Here is a 21,887-nt window from a genome sequence, read left to right as displayed (position 1 = left end):
GCAGGTCTGGCTGGCAAATCTCGAGGTCTCCTTTCTTTTCAGGCACAGATCGTGCGCCAGGGGTCAGGGGTCTCGCTAGACAAACTGTATTTCATCGAAAGATATTTTTAATCGGTTCCTGTAAAACCTTCCCAAATCCCAGGGAGAGCAGCAAAAGAACTGTGTAAGTTTCAAAGACTTTGGACAATCTCATTAAAGAAAAGAGATAAAATACAAAGATGAAGGTAAAGCTGCTTAGAAGGGACAAAGATCCCAGACATCAAAGGGTCCTTCCCCCTCTTGCTTTACCCTAAAGCTCAGAAGAGACATCCGATATTGCACCTCTTTATCTCTCTTTGTATATCATCCATCAGCGCTAAAAATCTCTCAAAGATGTCTTCAACTTGTTGCCAAAGTTGTCATCCAGTTGTTGTACTAAGGAATAACCTGAAGTAGTCTCCTAAGTTTTGGGGACCAAAAGCTACTACCAACCTTTACCAGGTCACACAGACCACCTCAGAGTCTTGGTGCCAAAATGTTACTGGACAGTGCAGTAGAAGTGATCTGAATCTGAGTGCTTGGTGTAGCTTCTGGGGACCACAGCTTGGGATCCATTCAGACAGACAACCCAGGTTCCCTGCTGTGGTGGGATCAGTGCCTTTAATACGGTTCCCTGGTAAATGGTGCCTCTAAGGAGAGCAGTGATATTTCTTCACAAATGGCCCACAGCCATGTACCTTTCCTGCCCTACAGGGAGCAATGTACAGAGCCAACACAGAAATTCCCTGGAGCATGGAGACAAGGGAAAGAAGAAAAACCCCTCGGGAGGAAGGGAGGATGTTGTGGTGGGTTGCAGTCAAATTTACAAGCCAGGAGAAAAAAATGGTGTGGAGCCCTTGCTCTTCGTGTCAGTTTGTATGAGGCTGAGTGAGTGAGGACCAGCGATGCCGAGGCTCTAGGGCAGTGATAGGGCCATGCTTCAAACATTAACTGTTCTCCGTTTATGTTACAGCCATTTGATGTAGACCTGGGTTAAGTGGCAACAAATGGAAGGGCAATGAATGTAAAAGCAAAAGCATTACCCAGGGTGTGAAACTGGTGTCAGAGAGTGGGAGCAGAGCAGAGGGAGAGGAAACCACTGGTCACAAGGATGACCTGGATGAGCAGGAAAACCACTTTCCTAGGAAGAAAAGTCCTTCAACACTTGAGATGAGCTATATTTCCTTCCCAGAGGGATTAATTTTATCTTGAAGAGTCCTGTTTCCTTTCATGTTTAGTAATGGAAACTTTAAAGCCTTTTAGAGTAGCATTATTTGGTGGCACCATCAGAAATCCTTAAATATAGCCCATACTACTAAAATAAATTATTAGCTAACTCTCTTTTGCTCCTCCCACTTGAAGTGCTCTATTAAGCAAATGAAATAGAGGCATTCAGGCCCTCTCCCTTTTTATTCTTCCTTGTGATTAACTGCATAATAAAAACGATATTAAGTGGGTATAAATTTTAAACAGGCCCATCTAAATGACAAGCCATTATAACTACAACAATAAACAAGGGCCATATTTTTTGCGGAGCCTTTAAAAGTAGCATGCATATGCACCGCGGCTGCTCCAGCTCCGCTGCTCGTAGCCAAGGCGAGGAGCTGCCAGGAGAAGCGGCCACCCAGCGCCCAGCCTCCGTGTGCACCAGCTCGTGGTCCCTCTCGTTCCTCGTTTGCAGGCTTCAGCATTCTCAGGGATCAAAATTAAAAGCGGCCCCGTAAAGAAAGCTTTGGCCGGGGAATTTGGTTCCTAGATCTTGCTACAGAACGGGGGTGGTTTTTTATTACGGGTATCACTTCTGCTCCTGTGATCTGGTTCAGTTTTTCAGGAAACCAGGCCAATACAGCAAACTGAACAACATTGCCAAGGCTTAATATTCTTGCAGTTCAGGCAGCACAGAGCACTACTGAAAAATAACTGATGAATGCAGAAACAGAGGGTTCCCTGTGTCCAAGGTCCAAAGGTTCAAGCAGGCATCTGTCCCAGTGTGCCTGCCACCAAACACATTTGCATTAAAACAAAAAAAAAGGCATCTTATAGCCATGTATTTATGAGGGCACATCACAGTTCATTTCATCTTATTCACATACCATCTCTATCTTGCTGGGTGACTGGGAACCCTTAATACGATCGGATGGACTCTGTTCACAACATTCACAGCTCCAACAGCTGGTGTTACTGAAAGTCTTTGAGCATTTTGGTGTTTCTATAAAACATTTCCTTCATAAAACTATTAATATAATCTAATAATAAATTATTATCAGACTCCGGCTAGGTAAGATTGACTTCTTTGTAAATACAGGCCTCACGGGGATTTTACAGTAACAGATTGAATCCAGCAATAAATTTTGGAGGGAGAAGTTGGTGACCTTTTGGGTAAAATCCAACTCCTGTACATCTCAGGAACCCCACTGCTGCAGCAGGTGGGTCAGGCTGCTCTCTGAGCGCTGCTGAACTTGGAAGATTTTGCTCCTAAGCCCACTCACATAAACACTCCTGGTTGTGTCTCACAGCCAAGGCAACAAAGCTGGAGAACTACTCTAGCCAGTACATCAAATGCTGGATTCGTCCTCTCATCTCTTTTCACTAAGAACATGTCTTTTATACTGTTGCAGATACAAATCAATTGCAGAAATAATGCCTCTGCCTATGTAATGGGCTTATGGAAAGTTAGCAGAATGGAAAAGTTTTATTGAGCTGATGAGCAACATACATCTGTCCCTGCTTGCATACAGAGATTAGCATGCAGGAAACAACAGTGGATATATGGGCACGTTCATCCAGACATTCTCCTCCAAAACAAAAGTAACTCTTCCTATCATTCCTGTTGTTATTATAGTCTGCATGTGCGCTGCTGACCCCTACTAACCATCTCATAAAAATAAACTTGTGGTCTGCAAATATGCAAAGTCACCTTCTCACCCTGCTTTGGAGAAGACCTCGGCTGTTATGCTTGGAGACGCATGTATAGATCACTTGTAATTTCATTAAGGCTGCAAAGTCTTATTATCAGTTCCTCATTTAGCGCAATTTACAGAAAAACAGCGGTTACCATAAACTCAGAAGAACATTTTTCTCTGTTCTTTTTATTGGTCGCTTTCCAATCGGAGTTCACAGTTCAGCTCAAGCTGTTTGACGGAGTGCTTGTTCATCTGTAACAGATCAGCCTGGCGAGGAGCGCATCCCCACTGGGGACAGAGCTTCCCAGAAAGGCACTGCAGGAGACGAGTCATTCATAGAAATGACTCTAAAAGGTCATTTTGGCTAAATACCATCCCATAAACTAAATTGTAATTGTCCCCCACTACTCCTATATATGGTCTTAGGGACCCAGCCTCCTCTAAACAAGGAGGTATCTTTCCTATTCTTTCATGAGCTCTGCCCGAGGCTCTTAATACAGAGTTTAGTAGCTAATAGCTTTTCGGGGAATCGTGTAATAGTTCAGATCCTCTTGGAAAGGGCCTACCTGTGACTATAGGCAAAGGTTAATTGTATCCTTGAGGTGTAAGGTAGAGGAAAAGAAGAAAATCAAGCAAACAAATTAGGCTGATTAACAGTCTCAGTTCACCCAGCGTTTACAGGAGATAGTGTACAGCCTGCTTAGACAAACGTTTATAGTCTAAGGAATAAGGCATGGCAGCTCTTTAGTATGCTGCTGCTGCTGGCTCCCGATACTTCTTACGTGGCTCACAGGAACCTCCGCTTGTCTTCATATACCTCCCGCTGTCTGCAGATTGCTCGTCCTGCTGATTTGACCTAGGTGAAAGCTCAGGCCTTTAAAAAGCGAATTTCTCCCAAGGCTAGGATCAAAAATGGGCTTGGAACATAGGATCCCATGGATCTGAAGGACACAGGGAAGTTTACTCTTATGAAAAGACAGAGACAGAGCACTTGAAGCTCCCGTTACCGTCCCTTGAAGAACCGTGGACAGTTTCTATGTTTAGCAGCAGAGGAAATGAGGCTTCGAGCTGTGGATTAGGTCTAGAAATCTCTGGCTTGCAGCCAGCAGCACAGGGAGCCAAGGAGCGCACTTGAAAGAGAGTCTTGACGAGGAGCCAGAAGGATTGGCCTAGATTCCCCAGATAAGGCATTTCTTTCTTTCTGGATGGCTTCTGGATGAAGGTGCTGACAGACAGGCTAACAAGGACTCCAGTTCCTCCGGATCATAATACACGCTCACGTCACATTTTTTCTTTTGTCCTTTTTATTGTCCTGACTGTATTGATTCCTCTGAGGGAGGAAGGGCGTGCTGAGTTCAGCCGTGGGCTGTTCAGCTGCGTATTTCCAGAGAGGAGCCAGCATCACAGAAATCTGTAGGGAGGGCAGCCCTATAAATTCTGGGTGCACTTGTCATTGGTCCCTGCGTTACCTACATGTAGCATGTTTTCCCCTTTTTTTCTCCACTGCTATTGAAAGGTGTGTTAAGACAAGCAGAGACAAACAACAGAGGCTGAGTCTGGGGCAGGATTCTCCTGATTTTATTGCTCTAAGTGCAAGTCCACACAGTATTTCTGTCAAGCGCACAAATACCTTTAAATAACTGCACCTTCATCCTCCAGGGTGAGTTCGCCATCAGCTTACGGTTCCTGTGGCCAGGTTTTCTTGAGGACGGGGAGCTGAAGGTCGTGTCCAGTGTGAACGTGCTCCCCAAACCTTGGGTGAGCATCAGAGAGGATGCAAGAAGCAGGGGCATTAGCATTGCTCCTAGTGCTCTGCGTATCTTTGCAGTATCTTCGCAAAGCACCTAAGAACTGAAATACAACTACCAGATCGTTCCTGTGTTAGGAGTCAGGTGTTAAATTTTAGCAGTGAATCCTCCTTTTTGTATAACCTAGATTTTGTCTATTTCTAGCAAAATCACTGAAGAGCTACTCCAGAAAAAGAGCCTGACTAAGCAAATCTTCTCCCTGGTGTGAGGGCAGCATCCACAACAAATTTGACCAAAAAATCACAAGGAATGCAAACTCCAGAGTCTCTACAAAAGCTGTTTTCTAATAAAACATTATCCACTCAGGAAATTAATTCATGTGCCTGATTGGTTCAGAGAAATAATCTTCAACACGATCCCTTAAGGACTTTGCCATAATCTTTCTTATTATCCCATGCTTGCTGTTAAGGCCTGCAGTATTTTGCCACTTTTGGGATCAATATGTATTTTTTTGTTTCTTTTGGATAAAATTGCCACAGAGTCAAAGGTGATGCATTGGTCAGCAATGATTGTTTCAGCTAAGTCAGCAGAAACATGGCCAGGAGGAATGTGGGGTGGGATGAGGGAGGCTGAGGGGGTCCTGGCTTTGCTTTTGCCCCTGACTGCTGGAGGTGTCCCAGACAAGGCACCCTCTCCCTGTTCACATCTGCTAAGAAAGGGTCACAATTCTGGGTGCAGCTCACTTCTGGCAAGGAGCTCCCACAAACCTGGGCACCCGTTTAAGCTCTCCCATACATTCATGTACTGTCTCCCTGTCCCAAAGAGAGTTTCATCCCCTGAATCCACTTCCCAGGATGCTGTGAGATGCGGGAATTTGCCATCGTGTGGCAGCCACGCTGTTTTAATTAAACAGAAAATATTAAGTGAGCTCAACTTGTGGACAGCACTGACATTGGCTTAAACTTGGCTTATGTTGTTTTGCAAAGCAAGACAACAGTCAGACCCCTTCAGAGAGACCCTGCAAGCACGTTCCCTTCGCACGTGCCCAGCACCGGCTATGTCAGAGGTTAAGCACCTCATATTTGCAGGCAAAGCAGTATTTGCCAGCCCCCCAACCCAATTCAGAAGAAATCAGCAGCTGAGCTCAGGTGGCCTCAGTTTAATCAGATGAAGCCACACCAGCTGAAGTCACCTGTAGCAGCACAGGCAAGGCTACATAAACCGCCCCGCTGCAGCCACCAGGCTGTTGCCTTTAGCAGGGTGCTGCTGGCGAAGTGTGGAGCAAGGAAATTTTCTAAGGGGCAACAAGGTTTGTAGAGTATCTGTCTGGCAGCATTTGATGTTGTTTGAAATTGCATTTGATGCTAATTTACCTTGAGTTTGTTTGAATAAGCTGAGATGATATCAAATGGGTTTAAGTCTCTGCAGAATTTTCATAGGCACAGAGTTGTTTCCACCTGACTAAACGGCAGAGATATTCGGATAACAGAGCCCCATTTGTGCGTGTAATCCAGATCTTGCTTTTGATTTCTAAGGGGCTTTGAGATCTGATTTAAGAAGCACTAGATGTGTGAAAAAACTTATCAGAGGTACAAGCTAATTTTATTTTATTGAGGAGCATAATTGGATGTATTTACTTTGCAGTATCTTGTTACTTAGCAGTTCAAAGCAATAAAAGAATGAATTCTCCAGAGAGGGTTAAAATTCAGAAAGCCAGTTCCATGAGTGGACCTGCATTGTCAAACACAACTTTAAATATATTTTTTTCTCTGGATGATGATATGGAAATTAAAACATTACTCATGCTCTGTTCTAACCAAACCAATAATCTACGCACCAGATGCATAGCCCACTGGTTACTTTGTACACTGCCAAAAAGGCTTCTCTAGTAATTTGTTTAAAAACTGTTTTTTGGCATTTGCATACATAAATGGGGTTTGGTTTACCTTCCCGTGTTTAATAAAAAACAGCTGTAGAGAACATTAAGTGTAATTTCAAGGAAAATCATCTCAGAACAGATTGGAGTCTATAGCTTTGTATTTACTGAGTAACACTTATTTTCTGAAATAAGCTCAGCAAATTCATTTCCTGTTGTTTTTATTATTGCACCGAAACCTGGGGGCATGAGCTGGGGATTAAGGCTTCATTGTGCAAGGTGCTGTACAAACACACATAATGAGGAGGTAATAAACAGAGGGCAATTCTGTTATCAACCAGCCAAAGACGTCTAAGAACATTAGCAGGGCCATGCATCTCCTGTTGTCTAGAGCTGATGAAAACCTGGAACTTATATTCACCAAAAAAAAAAAAAAGGAAAATGTATCTTTTATTTTTTTAAAAAGCAAAGAAAACTTTATGCCAAAATGGAAAGAAGCTTATTCTACAAGCATTTTGGAGCAACTATATTTGTAATTTTGCAGCTGCCAGCAGTGCAATAGGTGCTTGCACCATCCCACTTCAGAGAGTTTTGCTCTTAAATTTTCATGCAGCAAAGCCAAAGATAAAATAAAGAAAAATTCTGTAGATGAATCTGTAAGGCTCTTATCTTCAAGGATTAAAGTTTTCAGCAAAGAACGGAAAAGGGATCGATGATGTGTTTGAGCCCGAGAGGATTACTAGTCTTTGAGAGGCATGAGTGAGGGCATGAGAGCACACAGAAAATGAGCTCCTTTGACCAAGCCACAGCTCCTAGAGCAGAGCTTGCCCGCACGTGTGCAAATGCTGCTTCCAGCTGGGGGCTGAGGGAGCGCTGCTGCAGCTAGCGATCGACAGGAGGGCAGGGGAAGCAGAAAAGAACCAATTTCGTTATGAAGCTCAAAAGCATTTTGCCAGACAAACCCCAGCAGCAGGTCTGTAGGCTGCCAAGCCTTCTCCCATTTGATGAAGGCACTGGAAACCAGCTGACTATAATTTGTGAAAATTAGGACGTTGATCCAAGAGGGTTTATGCAGTTTTTTGGTTTTTTTTGTTTTTTTCCCTCTGGAAGAGCGTAATTGTGTGTCTGATCTCCTGAAAGCGTTGTGGAATCACTGCACTGCTCATGGTTGCCCTTTTGAGGGAAGGCAAACCCTCCCTGGACATCAGAGCAGCCCTGTTCCCCTAGGGATTGCCAGGGGCTTGGTCCTTCCTGCGGAGCCTGAGCAGGTTTGTGGCATTACACGTCTCTGGTTGCAGCTGGGAGCAGAAGTAGCCAAGCTGTTGTGCTCTCTTTCCCTCTTGCCAGGGGAATGTCAGGCTGCTGATGGCACCATCTATAGAAACAGCTCAGAATCAATCTCTGCCTGCCTTTACATCTGGAACAATGGGGATGCTTCGCTGTATTTATCTCGAGCTCTCCGGTTAGGTATCAGAAAACTTCCAAAAGCTGCTGTAGCTCCTACAGCTGGACATATTCTCTGGATAAAGCCCATCCCAGTCCACAAATCCTTGAATTACACAGCTCCAGCTCGGCTCTGAGGAGCTCTCCCAGGAGAGGTAGAGGGCATGGGTTAAGCACCATGTATCAGATGATTTGTGAGGGGTAATACTTCTCCGTTCCTTTGGGGTTCTTGAGGCTTAGATCACATTAGATGAGCCTTTATGCCAAAGTCCTTTATTTTTCCAAGGTCTGCCTGTATTCGAAATTTTATTTCCAATCTCAGAACAGCAAGGCACAAAAAACAAGTTTTGTTGCAAACCTCCATGCAAGTTTATTCTGAATCACTTCATGCTAACACCAAAACAATTCACTTCTTACTAACTTTAGATCCGACTCAAGTGGTCCTACTTAGGCTCAGTGTTTGCTTACTCTCTTCTGATGAAACTACAGGATACAGCTCCACTGCACATGAATCAGAAAAGCAAGTCCTGCTTTCATTATGTTGCATCAAAACAAGAAACTTTAGAGGATTTCACTAGCTCAGGATTGGTTTCTAAAGGCACCTTGGTGTTTGAGAGACTCAGATTTCATTAATATTCTGTGTTTGCTTCTCTGCAGCTCCTTTGAAAATCTGGGCTAAATATCCTGAAATCAAGTTTGTATTAAAATATCATTTGTAAAGGAATGTAAAAAGGTGGTTTGAAGATATTTTAAGATTTTTTTTAAATCTTCTAGTAAGTGGTTCAATACATCTTTCCATCATTTATAAGAATCTTTCCATCATTTATCGGCAGTCCTGGCTATCGGGGGAGGTCCCGGTTGACTGGCAGCTAGCCAATGTGACGCCCATCTATAAGAAGGGCCGCAGGGCAGACCTGGGGAACTACAGGCCTGTCAGTTTGACCTCAGTGCCAGGAAAGCTCATGGAGCAGATTATCTTGAGGGTCATCACGCGGCACTTGCAGGGCAAGCAGGCGATCAGGCCCAGTCAGCATGGGTTTATGAAAGGCAGGTCCTGCTTGACGAACCTGATCTCCTTCTATGACAAAGTGACGCGCTTGGTGGATGAGGGAAAGGCTGTGGATGTGGTTTACCTTGACCTCAGTAAGGCTTTTGACACCGTTCCCCACAACATTCTCCTCAAGAAACTGGCTGCTCGGGGCTTGGACTGGTGTAAGCTTCGCTGGGTTAGAAACTGGCTGGATAGCCGGGCCCAGAGAGTTGTGGTGAATGGAGTCAAATCTGGTTGGAGGCTGGTCACTAGTGGTGTCCCCCAGGGCTCGGTACTGGGGCCGGTCCTCTTTAATATCTTTATCGATGATCTGGATGAGGGCGTCCAGTGCACCCTCAGTAAGTTTGCAGACGACACCAAGCTAAGTGCGTGTGTCGATCTGCTCGAGGGCAGGAAGGCTCTGCAGGAGGATCTGGATAGGCTGGAGCGATGGGCTGAGGTCAACTGTATGAAGTTCAACAAGGCCAAGTGCCGGGTCCTGCACCTGGGGCGCAACAACCCCAAGCAGAGCTACAGGCTGGGAGATGAGTGGCTGGAAAGCTGCCTGGCAGAGAAGGACCTGGGAGTATTGGTTGATAGTCGGCTGAATATGAGCCAGCAGTGTGCTCAGGTGGCCAAGAAGGCCAACAGCATCCTGGCTTGTATAAGAAGCAGTGTGGCCAGCAGGTCTAGGGAAGTGATTGTGCCCCTGTACTCAGCTCTGGTGAGGCCGCACCTCAAGTACTGTGTTCAGTTTTGGGCCCCTCGCTACAGGAAGGACATGGAGGTGCTCGAGCGAGTCCAGAGAAGGGCGACCAAGCTTGTGAGGGGTCTGGAGAACAAGTCTTACGAGGAGCGGCTGAGGGAGCTGGGCTTGTTCAGCCTGGAGAAGAGGAGGCTCAGGGGAGACCTTATCGCTCTCTACAGTTACCTTAAAGGAGGCTGTAGAGAGGTGGGGGTTGGTCTGTTCTCCCACGTACCTGGTGACAGGATGAGGGGGAATGGGCGAAAGTTGCGACAGGGGAGTTTTAGGTTGGATGTTAGGAAGTACTTCTTTACCGAAAGGGTTATTAAGCATTGGAACGGGCTGCCCAGGGAGGTGGTGGAGTCACCATCCCTGGAGGTCTTTAAAAGACGTTTAGATGTAGAGCTTAGCGATATGGTTTAGTGGAGTACTTAGTGTTAGGTCGGAGGTTGGACTCGATGATCTTGAGGTCTCTTCCAACCTAGAAATCTGTGATACTGTGATCATAGCATGGAATGGAAATGCTCTGGAGGACTCCTCTTACAGGTGAAATGTAATCTGAGGAAATCATGGCATTTGGGGAGGATGGCTTGGCGTTGTTGGGCTGGTTCACCTGCCACATCCCTTAGCAGTCTAAGAGCCTGGTAGATGGGTGCTCTACAGATCAGAGAACAAAGCATTTAGAGATGTTTTCTTCTCAGTGCAAATCAGAACAAAATGTTGGTCTGGAATGTCACAGTTGTACTCAATGTATCCTTGTCTGTCCCTCCTGGGTAAGGGGGCTCCTGCTACCTGTATGGAAAAACTCCTAGTCATGCACCTACAGAGACAAGGGGATGGTAAAGCCATGTCTATAGCATCCGTATTAATTCCTTATTGAGCATTTATAAGTGAGAGCAGGCAGTATGATTTGTGTAACACTCTGTGATGTAAATGCTAACAGCAAGTGCTGGAAATACTTGATTAAGGCCATGGCAGAAGAGATAAGGAGAGGAGTGCTCAGCCAGAGATGCTGAGATGCGGTGTACAATATTGTTCTTCCCCAAATGACACAGAAGGCGATTGAACAGCCTATTCCCAGTGTTACCCGTTGGAAGAAAGGAGTCTCCTGTGAAAGATGTGCTTGAAGGCTCATCAGCTGAGTCCTGCTTGTTCCCCTGATCCCAGGGAGCTGTGCTCTCCAGCACCACTGCTGCGGATTGCTCAACACTCCACAGCTCTGTTTGTTATCTTGCCAAAGCTAATTAAAATCAAGGTTAACGGGTCGGCTGCAGGCAACCTGCTTGCTCCTTCCCTCTGCCACCGTAAGTCATTAATGAGCAGTGCAGCGAGCAAATGAGCAAACACACTCCTGCCTTTGAAAGCTTAAGGACTAGCCTGGCTGTTACACAGGCACACAGTAAGTCACAAAGATGCCAAGCAAAAGCTTTAAAAAGTCTCTTTTTTTGCTTTGCTCTGAGGGTTTCTTTGCTGTTCCCTACCATGATAAACAATCCTTCCCCCGACAGGGAGCAAATCCCCAGGGGAGAACGGCCTTCTGCCTTGGCTGCCCCTGCCTCACCTTTGTTATACTACTTCTTGTTTCTAATTGTAGCTAATTATATTTGCATAAAGGTTAATTGTTCCCAGGAGTTGAAGGAGAGTCAGCAAACACCCATGGGAAAGTAAGTGCTGAACGCAGGGCTGTTGGGAGGCGGCTGGGACAGAGCGGTGATCGCACCGAGATCTGATGGAGCTGCACGGAGACCTTGGTGCTGCTCCCTCTGCACTGCCCTGGGCTCCTGCTTGTCTCTTTGCTCAAGTTTCCCTCTTGTTTTAATTCTTAATTTTCCAATCCCAAGGCCCTACCCCACCCTTGATCTCAGCAGGCAATTTTCCCTGGGTTTCCTTCCTTGCACTCTGGACATGGTGCCCATCCATTTTCTAAAATTAGCCAACTTAAAATCTCTGTCTTTTGAAATGGCCATTTCTCAAAGACGGGGGACAAAGAAAGGGCTGAGAGAAGTGGGATTCAGAGCCTAACTTTACTAATTAAAAAGAGCAAGGGAGAAATGAAGTGACTGCTCCCAAATGGTGCAGAAATCTTGTGGCCAGCAACTGAACCTAGGTCCCTGAGTCCCCTCCCAGTGACTTTCCCACAAAACTGTCTTTTATTTTGAGGCAGATGTGTTTCCATCTGAGGAGGCGCAGGTTTCCTCAAACAGTGGCAAGATAATTAGCCCTTTACATGGATGTTTTTCTGATCTCCATGGCAAGTACAGCGACTACTGGAGCAGAAATCACAGCTTTCCAGACCTTTCAGCAACAGTATCCATGTGGAGGGAAAGGCATCCTTCAGGCATCTGCAGGAGTGGGATTATGATTTAGATGCACATACAGCAGGGTTTTATTTTTAAACCATTTATGCTGAACTTTAAAAAAGACACTTTTAAAACAGCTTTGAGCTATGGGAGATGTACAGTTAGAGGCAGCCATGAAGGAGTGGTGACGGGCAGGGAACAACAAGAAAGGAAAAATACCCCAAGAAGTCCAACTTCTATTAACATTTAGAGCCATATGTAAATGAATGATTACTTGAAAGCTTGTTAGACATTTCTCAGAATAGTTTAAATTTCCTACTGTCTCCATGGCAAATGCTGTGTGCCTGACAGAAAGCAGCGCGGCCGCTTGTTTTCTCTGTACAAAAGGGAGATAGAGCAAGTCCATTAGTGAAATGAGCAGGGATTTTGGGGCTCTCATCTCACCTTGGCTGCTAACTCCTTGTCTGGGCTGTCCTTGGGGAATTCAGCTGACTCTGACCAAGGGTCCCCTCCTTGAAGGTATGGCTCATTGCCCTTCTGAGCAGCTTTGCTAGGAGGTGCATTCAGCCCACCAGGACACTTCTTACCAAGGCTTGTTCCATCAGAACTTCCCCTGTTTAACTATTTTTAGGGATTGTTTCACTTTGATTAAGTGATAAAAATGAAGCAGGGCTGGAAAGAAAGATAATCTTGTTTCCTGTGAGTAATCCACAGTTTAGGCAGGGATAGGAGCCTGGAAACTCCAGGAATTCAAGTCCCAAGTAATGCCAGTGCTCTGAGTTTCTCAGTGTCCAAGAAGGTTTTTTAGTAGCTCTGAAACCAAACCTGTGCCTCATCAGTGCAATTTATTATTACTTTTTAAAAAGTAAAAACAAAAGAATAAAGCTAAGCCAAGATGTCACATTGATTTCTGTGAGTGAAAAGCTGAAGTTCAACAGGAAATTCCTCAAATAGCAAGTTTTCATTTCCAGATGGAACGAGTATTTTAACATTTCAGAATTGCCTTGGAATGGGGAACTCTGGCTTCCATCCACCTGTATCCGTATGCATGTGCTCATATGTCTCAACAACTTCATGGCTGTTGCATCAAAGGGGTAATGAGAGTGTAAATCATGGTTGCATTTTTTTATCCTCCTGTTGAATACCAGTGTCACAGTAAATACAGCACTCAACACTTGGGCTGGGTTAATACCACAAAGGTAGCGTACACTTGCGTGTATTTAGCTTTGCTGTGAGGTGAACAAGTACAGGCATTAAGCAAAGTGCAGCATGTTCAGGCTTTCAGCTGCCATGTAGCCCCACAAAAGTCCACAGCAGTGGACTGGTGGGTAATTATTGTTGTGATTCCTATTGTGTGCACAGACCAGTGCCAGGACCGCCCAGCACGGGATGCCCCAGCATCAGGGCACAGTGGGTGCATTTTCAAGGAGTCTGAGGGAGGGCAGAGAGGAAATCTCATGCAGGGTGCAAAGATGGGCTCGGGTTCTTCTTGGTTTCAGGATGACAGGCAACTGGTACAAACAGAAATGCAGGGAATTCTGACTGAACAGTAAAAAAAATAAATTGTGCATTACCCATCCTTGGGGTTAATTGGAAACTGCCTGGGCAGGGTTATGGCCAACCTGCTCTAGCTGCCTTTGCCTGAGCAGGGTTTGGACCGGATGATCCCCGGAAGCCCCTCCTGTGATTCGGTGCCCATGCAAGCCACTTGTACCAGGTGGAGCAGAGGCAGAGGGTGAGCGTTCACCAGGCACCGTCTCTGACCTGTGCAGCAATGGTGCTTCTCTCTAGCTGGCAACCTGAGCAGGACTGCAGGGGCAGGAATCTGAGTCTATTCAGTTGCAGGAAAAAAAAAATGAGCGAGACACTAAAAATATGTGCAGCACTCTAAAGCATTCCCAAATATTTATATTGTCTACTGAAGTCTTTTGTTCTTCTTTATATTATACAGTATAATGAAGCAAACTTAGGATATAATATCCTTGCTGTATGTTAGGCTGTCAAAGAATGACAGTACTATTATGGGTCATGAAACCCCAGGATGTTTAGTGAATTTACACAGCTTAGTATTTTAAAGAGTGACTCATCAGCCTCCTGTCACTGTAATTCTGCTCGAGGGCTGAGTTTTATCAGCCACAAAGAAGCTTCCTAGTGAATCCAGTCCAGGATGCAGCAAGTTACTCCCTTTGTTCATCCTGATGTTTGAATCCCACCTTGCCCTCATCTTTCAGGCTGTTGGGCCCACGGTTTCTCAGGAATTTACACTCGAGGAGGAAGTAATGCTCCTGCTCTAACCTGAGAGCTCCTGTCTGTCCTTGGGAGTCAATTGCCTATTACAAAATGTTCTCAGGAGTTTCTCTTCAGTTGCTTTAATTTATAAGGGCACAAGGAAAACAAGTTAATAATGCTTGAAAGCCATGGTTGAGAAGCAGTAACTTTAAACTAGCCCATCATTTTAGAAAGTAGCTGGCAGTTTAGGCTAACAGGTCTTGTATAAGTTATGGAGGTGTTTCAGTTCACTGGCTTCTATCCTTGTGTTTTAGGCGAGGTTATAACCATTTGGATGGTGGCCCTGCTTGGTTGTACATGGTTGCTGCGTTTCCCACTTGGGCAGGGCCCTTGTGCCTCTGCATGTGAGCGTTAACATTGCTTGAATGAGAGGTGTCCAGTGCAGTCCTCATGTGGTGTTTGAGCAGGATTTCTCAGTTGCAGCTGGAGCTGCAGTTCAAATGAGAATGAATTACCTGTGTGGCAATAATCGTGTTTTTCTCTCTGTATGGTACAGTCCCTACCTCTGTTGCTTTCAGCTCCTGTTGAAATAATTGGGGGTTTTGCATCCTCCTTGCCAGCCCCCAAGGCAGCCAGGGTATGGCCAAAACTCACGGCAAGAAGGTGGCTGAAAGACCCCTGCTGTAGGTTTCTGCTCTGCTAGAGTGACAGCAAGCGTTGGGAAGTCTGAAGGGATCAGTGACAGGTGACATCAAGTGTCAGGTATGACAGGCCTGGGAGAGTCCTGATTCCTGGAGTCCCTCCTGATTATACTAGATTTCAACTCTTTCTATTTAAAAAAAAAAAAAAAAAAGATAAGCTAAAGAGAAGAGCTTTTTTTTCCTAGCTTTCAGGATTTGGAAGAAAAGCCTGGATCATGTAGGACACATTTCATCTGCTTTACAGCTGCTCCCTTTTCCCCATTCGGAGGTCAAGAAAATACATTTTTGAATCTAGGATCAGAGACATTTGCCAAGAGAAACTCAGTATTCTAGAGGGAAAATTGTTATTACATTTGCAAAACCTGAAATTTCTGTAACAAGTAAATGTAAAACAAATGTGACATAAGGAGTAGGAAAGAGTGGGTGGGGGAAAGCAAGGAGATGAAGTAGAAAGTCTCATCAGGGTTTAGCCCAAAGTCCCAATGTCAGCTCTGCCCCTTTGCAGTGCAGGATTTACAGCACTGAGCTCCCCAGAAGACACGTGGGGAGCTCTGTGCAGGAGGGCTGCAGGGCATGGCCCGTGCCTTGGTCCAGCTTTGGTCACCAATGTGCGCTTGGCTCCTCTGTTGCATTTTTGCAGTAATAATGAGAAGCCACAATAAAAATGTATTGGGAGTCAGCATCGGATGAGGAGCTATTTCAGGTCAAAGTTCTCAAACTACGCTGAGTTTCTAAATATACCAAGGACATTCACACGCTGTTTAGCAAGCAGACATGAGCTCACACTGCTCATGTTCCAGATTGAGCCTGCCCCAATCCACAAATTAAGCAGCTACATTCAAAGGTGCTGAGCTCACACTAATATTCCTCATATGGGATTCCTGTTCTGCAAGCCATCTCAGGAAATGCTGTCATTGATATTTATAGAGTTATCGTTCCTTTTCCATTTTCTTCTGTTTGGAAATCAAATGTTTTATGAACAGCTGAAAGGATCATCTTGCATGATGCGAAACAGGTAACGCTCCTTGTGCACCCATACATACCGTCCACACGGGTAGGGTGAAGGCATCGAGCCGCTCTGGGCAGCTATCTGAAAGAAGAGAAATAAAAATCAGGCATTTAGCTCTAGCAAGGCAAACTCTGCATTGCTCCTTATCTGAGGAACTTGCCAGTAGCACCACTGGCCAGAGCAAGCGTGCAGCGAGAGAAGGGCACTGGCAGAGCAGCTGCTCATGCAGAGTAGCAGCACTGCAGGGCTTGGGCTGGGCACGGTGCATGGTGCTGTCCCAGCTGTGCCCCTTGTCCTGGCGGTGTCTGTGCACCCATGCTAGGTTAGGAGTCGGACATCCAGGTGAGACCCTGCAGGATGGAAACAGGAGCAGAGACACGTTTCTCTCTGCTCCCCGGGACCCGGATCCCAGAGCTGGGGCAGTCCTCTCCCAGAGGCAATATGCTGAGTGCACTACAGCATTTTCCATTTTGTCACGTATCCCTCAATTGATTTTTCACTGTTGTGCTTTGGGGTTGTCATTAGCAGCAGATTGATCGGGTCTGAACAGCAGCAGGGGGCTGCTTAATGGTGCGGGGCCGCTCCAGCTCACCAGCAGTCGCACGTGCTGTTCGGAGATGTTCAGGAATTTGCCTTCTCTGGCCTCTCTCGAACTGGTTGTCGCAACCTCCCTGGCAAAGACGCCTGCGTTGGAGGCCTGTTGCTGAAGACAGCTGGTAGAGGTGCTTCAGGCAGGGCTGCTGCGTGCATTCATGCTGCCGAGCAGGCTGGGGGCTCCCTCCTGCAGCGGTTTGGGTGGCACAGCACCTCATGCTGTGGCCTTGGATGATCTTTCAGACAGGAGCTGAGTGAAGGGGCTGGGGTGTGTGTATATATACGTATTTTTTTTCTTACTATGTACAGGAACAAAAGCTTCTGTCTGTGACATTGATGTGTTTTAGGAATGTGTCAATTCTGACAACGTTTATATTTCACATGTACATAATTGAAGTAAAGTGCCTTAATGTCAAAACATCCTGTTGTGATGTTTTCACAGCAGCTGGGGGGGGTGTTTAAAAATGAAATTGACTTTTTCAATACAAAAATCATTGGAAAAAATTGAGTCTAGACTTTCACACTGCATTTTAAAAAAAAAAGTTTTCATTCCTTTTATGGAATGCATTAAAATGTGAAATTTCCAATTTCTGCCATTTTAAGGAAATGGAAAAAAATCAGTCTGCCTTACCTGCTACCTCCCAGCCTGGAGGTAACTTCATTAGAACAGTTTTTTCTGCCCATAACTTGCTGTCTACCCTCTACTAATAAAGACATTTTCCTCTCCATCTCCCAGCACAGACTATGCCATTTATGTGAACAAATTAATCTCCAGAACTTCCAAGCTGCAAAGAAACATTTGGCAGCTGGGAACCAGGGAGATGAAGGCAGAGATTTTGCTACCTACAGCAGGTAAGTGCGTGGTCTTGTTTACAAGAATGCCAAGGTCGAGGACTTTGCTTCTTCAGGGATGTTTGACTTGCACCCAAGCCCACAGTAAGGCTGGACTGTGATCTAGGAGCGTAGTTTTAACCAGCTGAGCATTCATCTTCCTTAATGCACATGCATCAATAACTTTCAAGGCTGCAGATATACAGAAGATGACACTTGCGTCTAATGAGACACCGAGGGAATCACACCAGCTCCCGTCCTACCGGGAGCAATCTGCCTCACAGAAGTGCCCCAGTGCTCTCACGCAGACATCCCTGCCTCCTGGCTCATTACTGCTGGAGCAGCAGGTGGTAGGAGAGGTCCCTTTCATCCCTAGCAGGGGCAGCTGTGAAGCCTGCAGTGAGGATCAAGGGGCCGCATCCACCCCTTGGCTTTGCTGGTGCTCAGGGACATTCGGGAGCTCAGCACCTGCCGGGAAGTGGATCTGGGGCGCACGGCAGGGCTGTGTCCACATGCAGGCAGCTTGCTGCCTTCTGTCCACAGCCCTTCCTCCTCTTCTCTCCCCACAGCCTGGCCACGCTCACGTGGATTTGGCTTTTAAACAACATATTAAAAAAAAATAAGTCCTCGGAGGTGAAATAGTGCCTGCTCATTGCAGCTGCATAAAATGCTTTACCCAGGCAATTGCACAGGTTGGTTAACTTTAAGTATGCCAAGCAGTGCTAGAGCAGGGAGACCCCAGAACAAAACACACGACATCTGGCTGCTTTTACAAGGCTTCCAATACCCAGTTACTTGGCACACTTTGTCAAAGGCATTTTACGACACACAAATATTTGCAATATAAAATCACAGCTTGAGTCCTTAACTTGTTTTATCACCACAGCTGAGGGAATTAGATGTTTAGTAAGATCCACTTGAGCTCAGTCACATTTATGAGCCCAGGACCCCATATTCTCTGGATGGCCCGCATTGTCACGTTAAACTGACAGCTCTGCAGCATGGAGCAGCTAGATCATCTGGCTAGATCTTTCTGGTTTATTGCCCTTGGAAAGTTTGGGCAGGCTGCAGACCAAAAGAATGGCAATTGAAGACACATGCGCACAAGGGAGAAGTCTGTCATCTTCTGGCTATTACTAATTTTCCTTGCTTTTTAGTGTTTTGAAGAAGTGCAATAGCCTTAGAGGTGCTATGTCTTTCAATTTGCAAGGTTTCTCCAGGCCAGGATTAACAAGCATCCCAGAAAGATGCTGTCCTTGGAGACAACGGGTGGTGGCAGATTTCCTGTGTCTCTATAGAGAAATCTGTTGAGACTTTGATCTGGGTGCCCCTGAGAGCAGCCCGGAGGTGCTCGGTCTGTGCTGCCAGGAGAGCAGCCTGTTTTCTGAGCAATGGCCAGAGCTGAGTCCTGAGAAGCTTTGTGTGGCATAACGCTTTGATGTGAAGGGTTTCTGGAGCAGGAAACTGTAAAACAAAAAAAAAATCCCATTAGGTTTCAGTGTTTTTGGTACAATAGCAATTCTTAAAATAACGATTGACCGGGTGTAAGTGCAAAGAAATTAATGGATGGTTTTAAGCAAGAAATACAGGATAGGTAATGCTCTGCCCCATAAACACTTCGTTTGGGCACAGAGAGACTATTAATTTTCATGATTCTTCATACCACAAGACAGAAAAGTAATAGTTCAAGTCGTGTATGATGAAATCTAATGTTATGGTATAATTTTTTCCCATTGATCGGGCCCTAGCCTATCTGGGGTGATTTATAGGAATAACTAGGGACAGGAACTAACTGCAGCCTTGCAAGGGCCAGTTAAGTTTATGTGGTGTACTGATGTTCGGAGTTAATAGATTTTAAATTATAGCGCATGTAGTACTCCTACTGATGCAAGTTAGCCTTGAGGGTCTGACCAGGAGGGGAACGTGTTGCGGGAAGGGCTGGCGGAGCTGGCAGCCGCCTCGCCAGCTACATCAGGATCGCTTGGGTGTCACTGGCTGTCAGCAGGGAAACAGCAGGCAAAGCAGCTTCTGGTCATAGCAAAACAAGGACCACGTGCTCAAGGGTGTAAATCAGCTCTGTGTAGTCAACAACCAATGGAGCTACCCTGATCTATGTGAGTGGGGGTCTGGATCAGAAATTTGAGGCCAAAGAGCCTAATGCTCCTTTAACATGGGTGAAACAGAACCAGTTCTCTGGTGTCCAGGGCAGTTGAGAAGTCTTCAGTTTCCCGGAGCTGAAAGTCCGAGGCCAGAATGCTTTATATATTGTCCTGTGTCACTGGACAAGGGTTTTTGCTTTATTGATTTTTTTCTTTTGCATTTGCTGTATAAAACACTCTGAGGCTTTCTGCTCTAGAAATGCTCTAGGGATTGCAGGCATCTTTCCTTGCCCCTTTAATGCACAAAAGGATCAAGGAAAAACTTTGCATTGGATTTTTTTTTGCTGAGAATCTCTGGGAGGCACTTGCAGCTGCACACAAAAAGGATAAGGCACCCCATCTTACCCAGGACTCTGTCTTCCAGCCTCACTGGGCAGCCATCACATCACCGATTGCTCTGGCACTACAGTCACCTCTCCTGCCATCGGCCTGTATTTTCTTGGAGAGAGATAACTTTGGATTTTCTCAGTTTCCAAGGCAAAACCAGGGATCAGTGTTTCTTTCTAGCCTAGGTGGGGTTGGTGATGTAGCTTCTCTCTGCAAGTGATGGCCTGGCCTCGTTCTCTCAAGAGTTTTGAAGCTGTGGAGAAGTAGTTGTCTGGCTTGTGCTATTCCCCTGCTCAGAAACAAACACCCTCAGCCTGCTGTGATTGAACTCGGCCAGTGGCTGCACAGAATTGCCTAGAAGAAACCAAGTTCCCCAGAAGCAGCCCTGAAAGATGGCATAGAAATTATTACCAAGGGTACTGTTCATGTTGATATCAGACCCTGTACCTCAATGGAGGTGGTCTTAGAGGTAAACAAGGTCTTGCTTCTGTTCTCTGGTTTTTGGTTCAGTAATGTTAAGATGTAATTACAGGAGCTCAAGATCACTCCATGACTCATCGCGCACTTTCAAGTTGGTGCAACCAAATTAAATATCGCACATTTTGTACTGGTAATTTGATTTGGTTTTAGCCAAGTTGAATGCACAAATGTCTTTGAATAGAATAATTTCTTCTATGCAGTAGAAGCAAGGCAGGGTGTCTGTTTAACTGAAGATTAGGTGTGGAAGTTTTGTTTCTCCAAATGCTTTGTTGAATTTTGAAAAGAAACAAGCAATTAAATCCTTTCAAAAGAAAATTGAGGCAATCGAACACATGTGCCCTAAACAGAAAGGAAAAAAAAGCTTCACTTCATGCACCATAACCAAGAGATGTGTTTTTAAAGAAGTTCTAGTGACTCTGCCTGCTACAGTTCTTCGATTTCTGTGAAAGAGGGTTTTTTCCTTAACTTAGGCATTGAGCTGAGTTTGCTCTAGACTTGCAAATCAATGCAGAGAGACTTTCTCTGGAGGTGTTTTTTGTCTTTCTCTCCATTGACAAGAGAGGGAAACTCAAGCAACTGTGCTCCTAATGAAGGCGTTTGGGTCACAGCTCTGGCATCTGAACATTACTTATTCTAGATCAGTCATGAGGTTGTGTTGCTGTCAAGTTATGAGATCAGTCTAGAGCTTAGGCTAACTTTATTGCTTTTATGTCAGTCAGGACTGACAGACATTGATGTAGGGCAAGTCATTAATAAAAATAACAATAGAAATGCCAAAGGTGTCACAAGCTGTGCCTTGCACTGCAGTAAATGATGGCACAAGATGCAGGGCGCAGGTGAGAGGGGTTATTTGGAGCTAGCTGGCTTCTGCACCTTGTGCGTTCACCCATGTGGGAACATAAATTTTGTGTGTCCCTGGGCTTCAGGATGTGCTCTGAGATATGTCAGGCAAGTTGGAAACAGCAGCTGCGGTGTTGAGGCACTGAAAGACTGAGCTGAAAGCTAGGAAATATTCCTGCTCTCTTCAGATCCTTCTTGATGGCATCCAGGGAGGGTTTACGCCTGCAGAACAAAAGGCCCTGATTTATTTGTTGTGGTAGGAAATATGGAAAATATCTAAGGTCTGATTCCCACCTAGTCCTGGTGCTTCTCCCAACCAAAAGGCTACAAGTTCGAGAGAGAAAAGGAGAGGTCGGCGTTTTCTTATTCTTCCAGTTTTTCTGCCCCATTATCGCTGTCTTGTCCCCATTTTTTTGGTATAGCTTTTGTCTTGATGTTTTCTTTGATGCCAAAGCCAGAATTTCAATGACTTTTGCTTTGCTTTCTCTCTGTTTTGCTATGCGTTGCTATGGAAACAGTACACATCCATTCAGAGACCTGATCCAAATGATTTTTTGAAACAAAATAAATAGTTTCTTCATTAGTTGTCTGGTCTCAGCCCCTGCCTGTTCTAGTTTGGGCATCCGAATACATTATTTCCTGAAGAGTAGTGTT

At 45.4% G+C, this 21,887-nt stretch overlaps 1 protein-coding gene across 2 annotated transcripts in view; it reads left to right on the top strand.

Annotated features, from left to right (window-relative positions):
• The window catches only part of LOC310885252 (uncharacterized protein), a 95,382-nt gene that overhangs the window by 44,153 nt on the left and 29,342 nt on the right, over positions 1–21,887 (top strand). The window contains exons 1-2 of one of the 2 annotated variants that reach the window (XM_083808379.1): positions 5,215–5,978; positions 17,338–17,448. In XM_083808379.1, the coding sequence (XP_083664505.1) occupies positions 5,837–5,978; positions 17,338–17,448 (253 nt within the window). In that variant the 5' untranslated portion in view covers positions 5,215–5,836. Of the gene's footprint in view, positions 1–5,214; positions 5,979–17,332; positions 17,449–21,887 lie in introns of those variants that run through there. The other variant, XM_083808378.1, reaches the window with a different exon arrangement.

This window comes from Anser anser (assembly GCF_964211835.1).
Source record: "Anser anser genome assembly, chromosome: 22".
Taxonomy (NCBI): Eukaryota; Metazoa; Chordata; class Aves; order Anseriformes; family Anatidae; genus Anser; species Anser anser.
The sequence above is the reverse complement of the archived record's forward strand: the minus strand, read 5'-3'. Positions and strand labels throughout refer to the sequence as shown.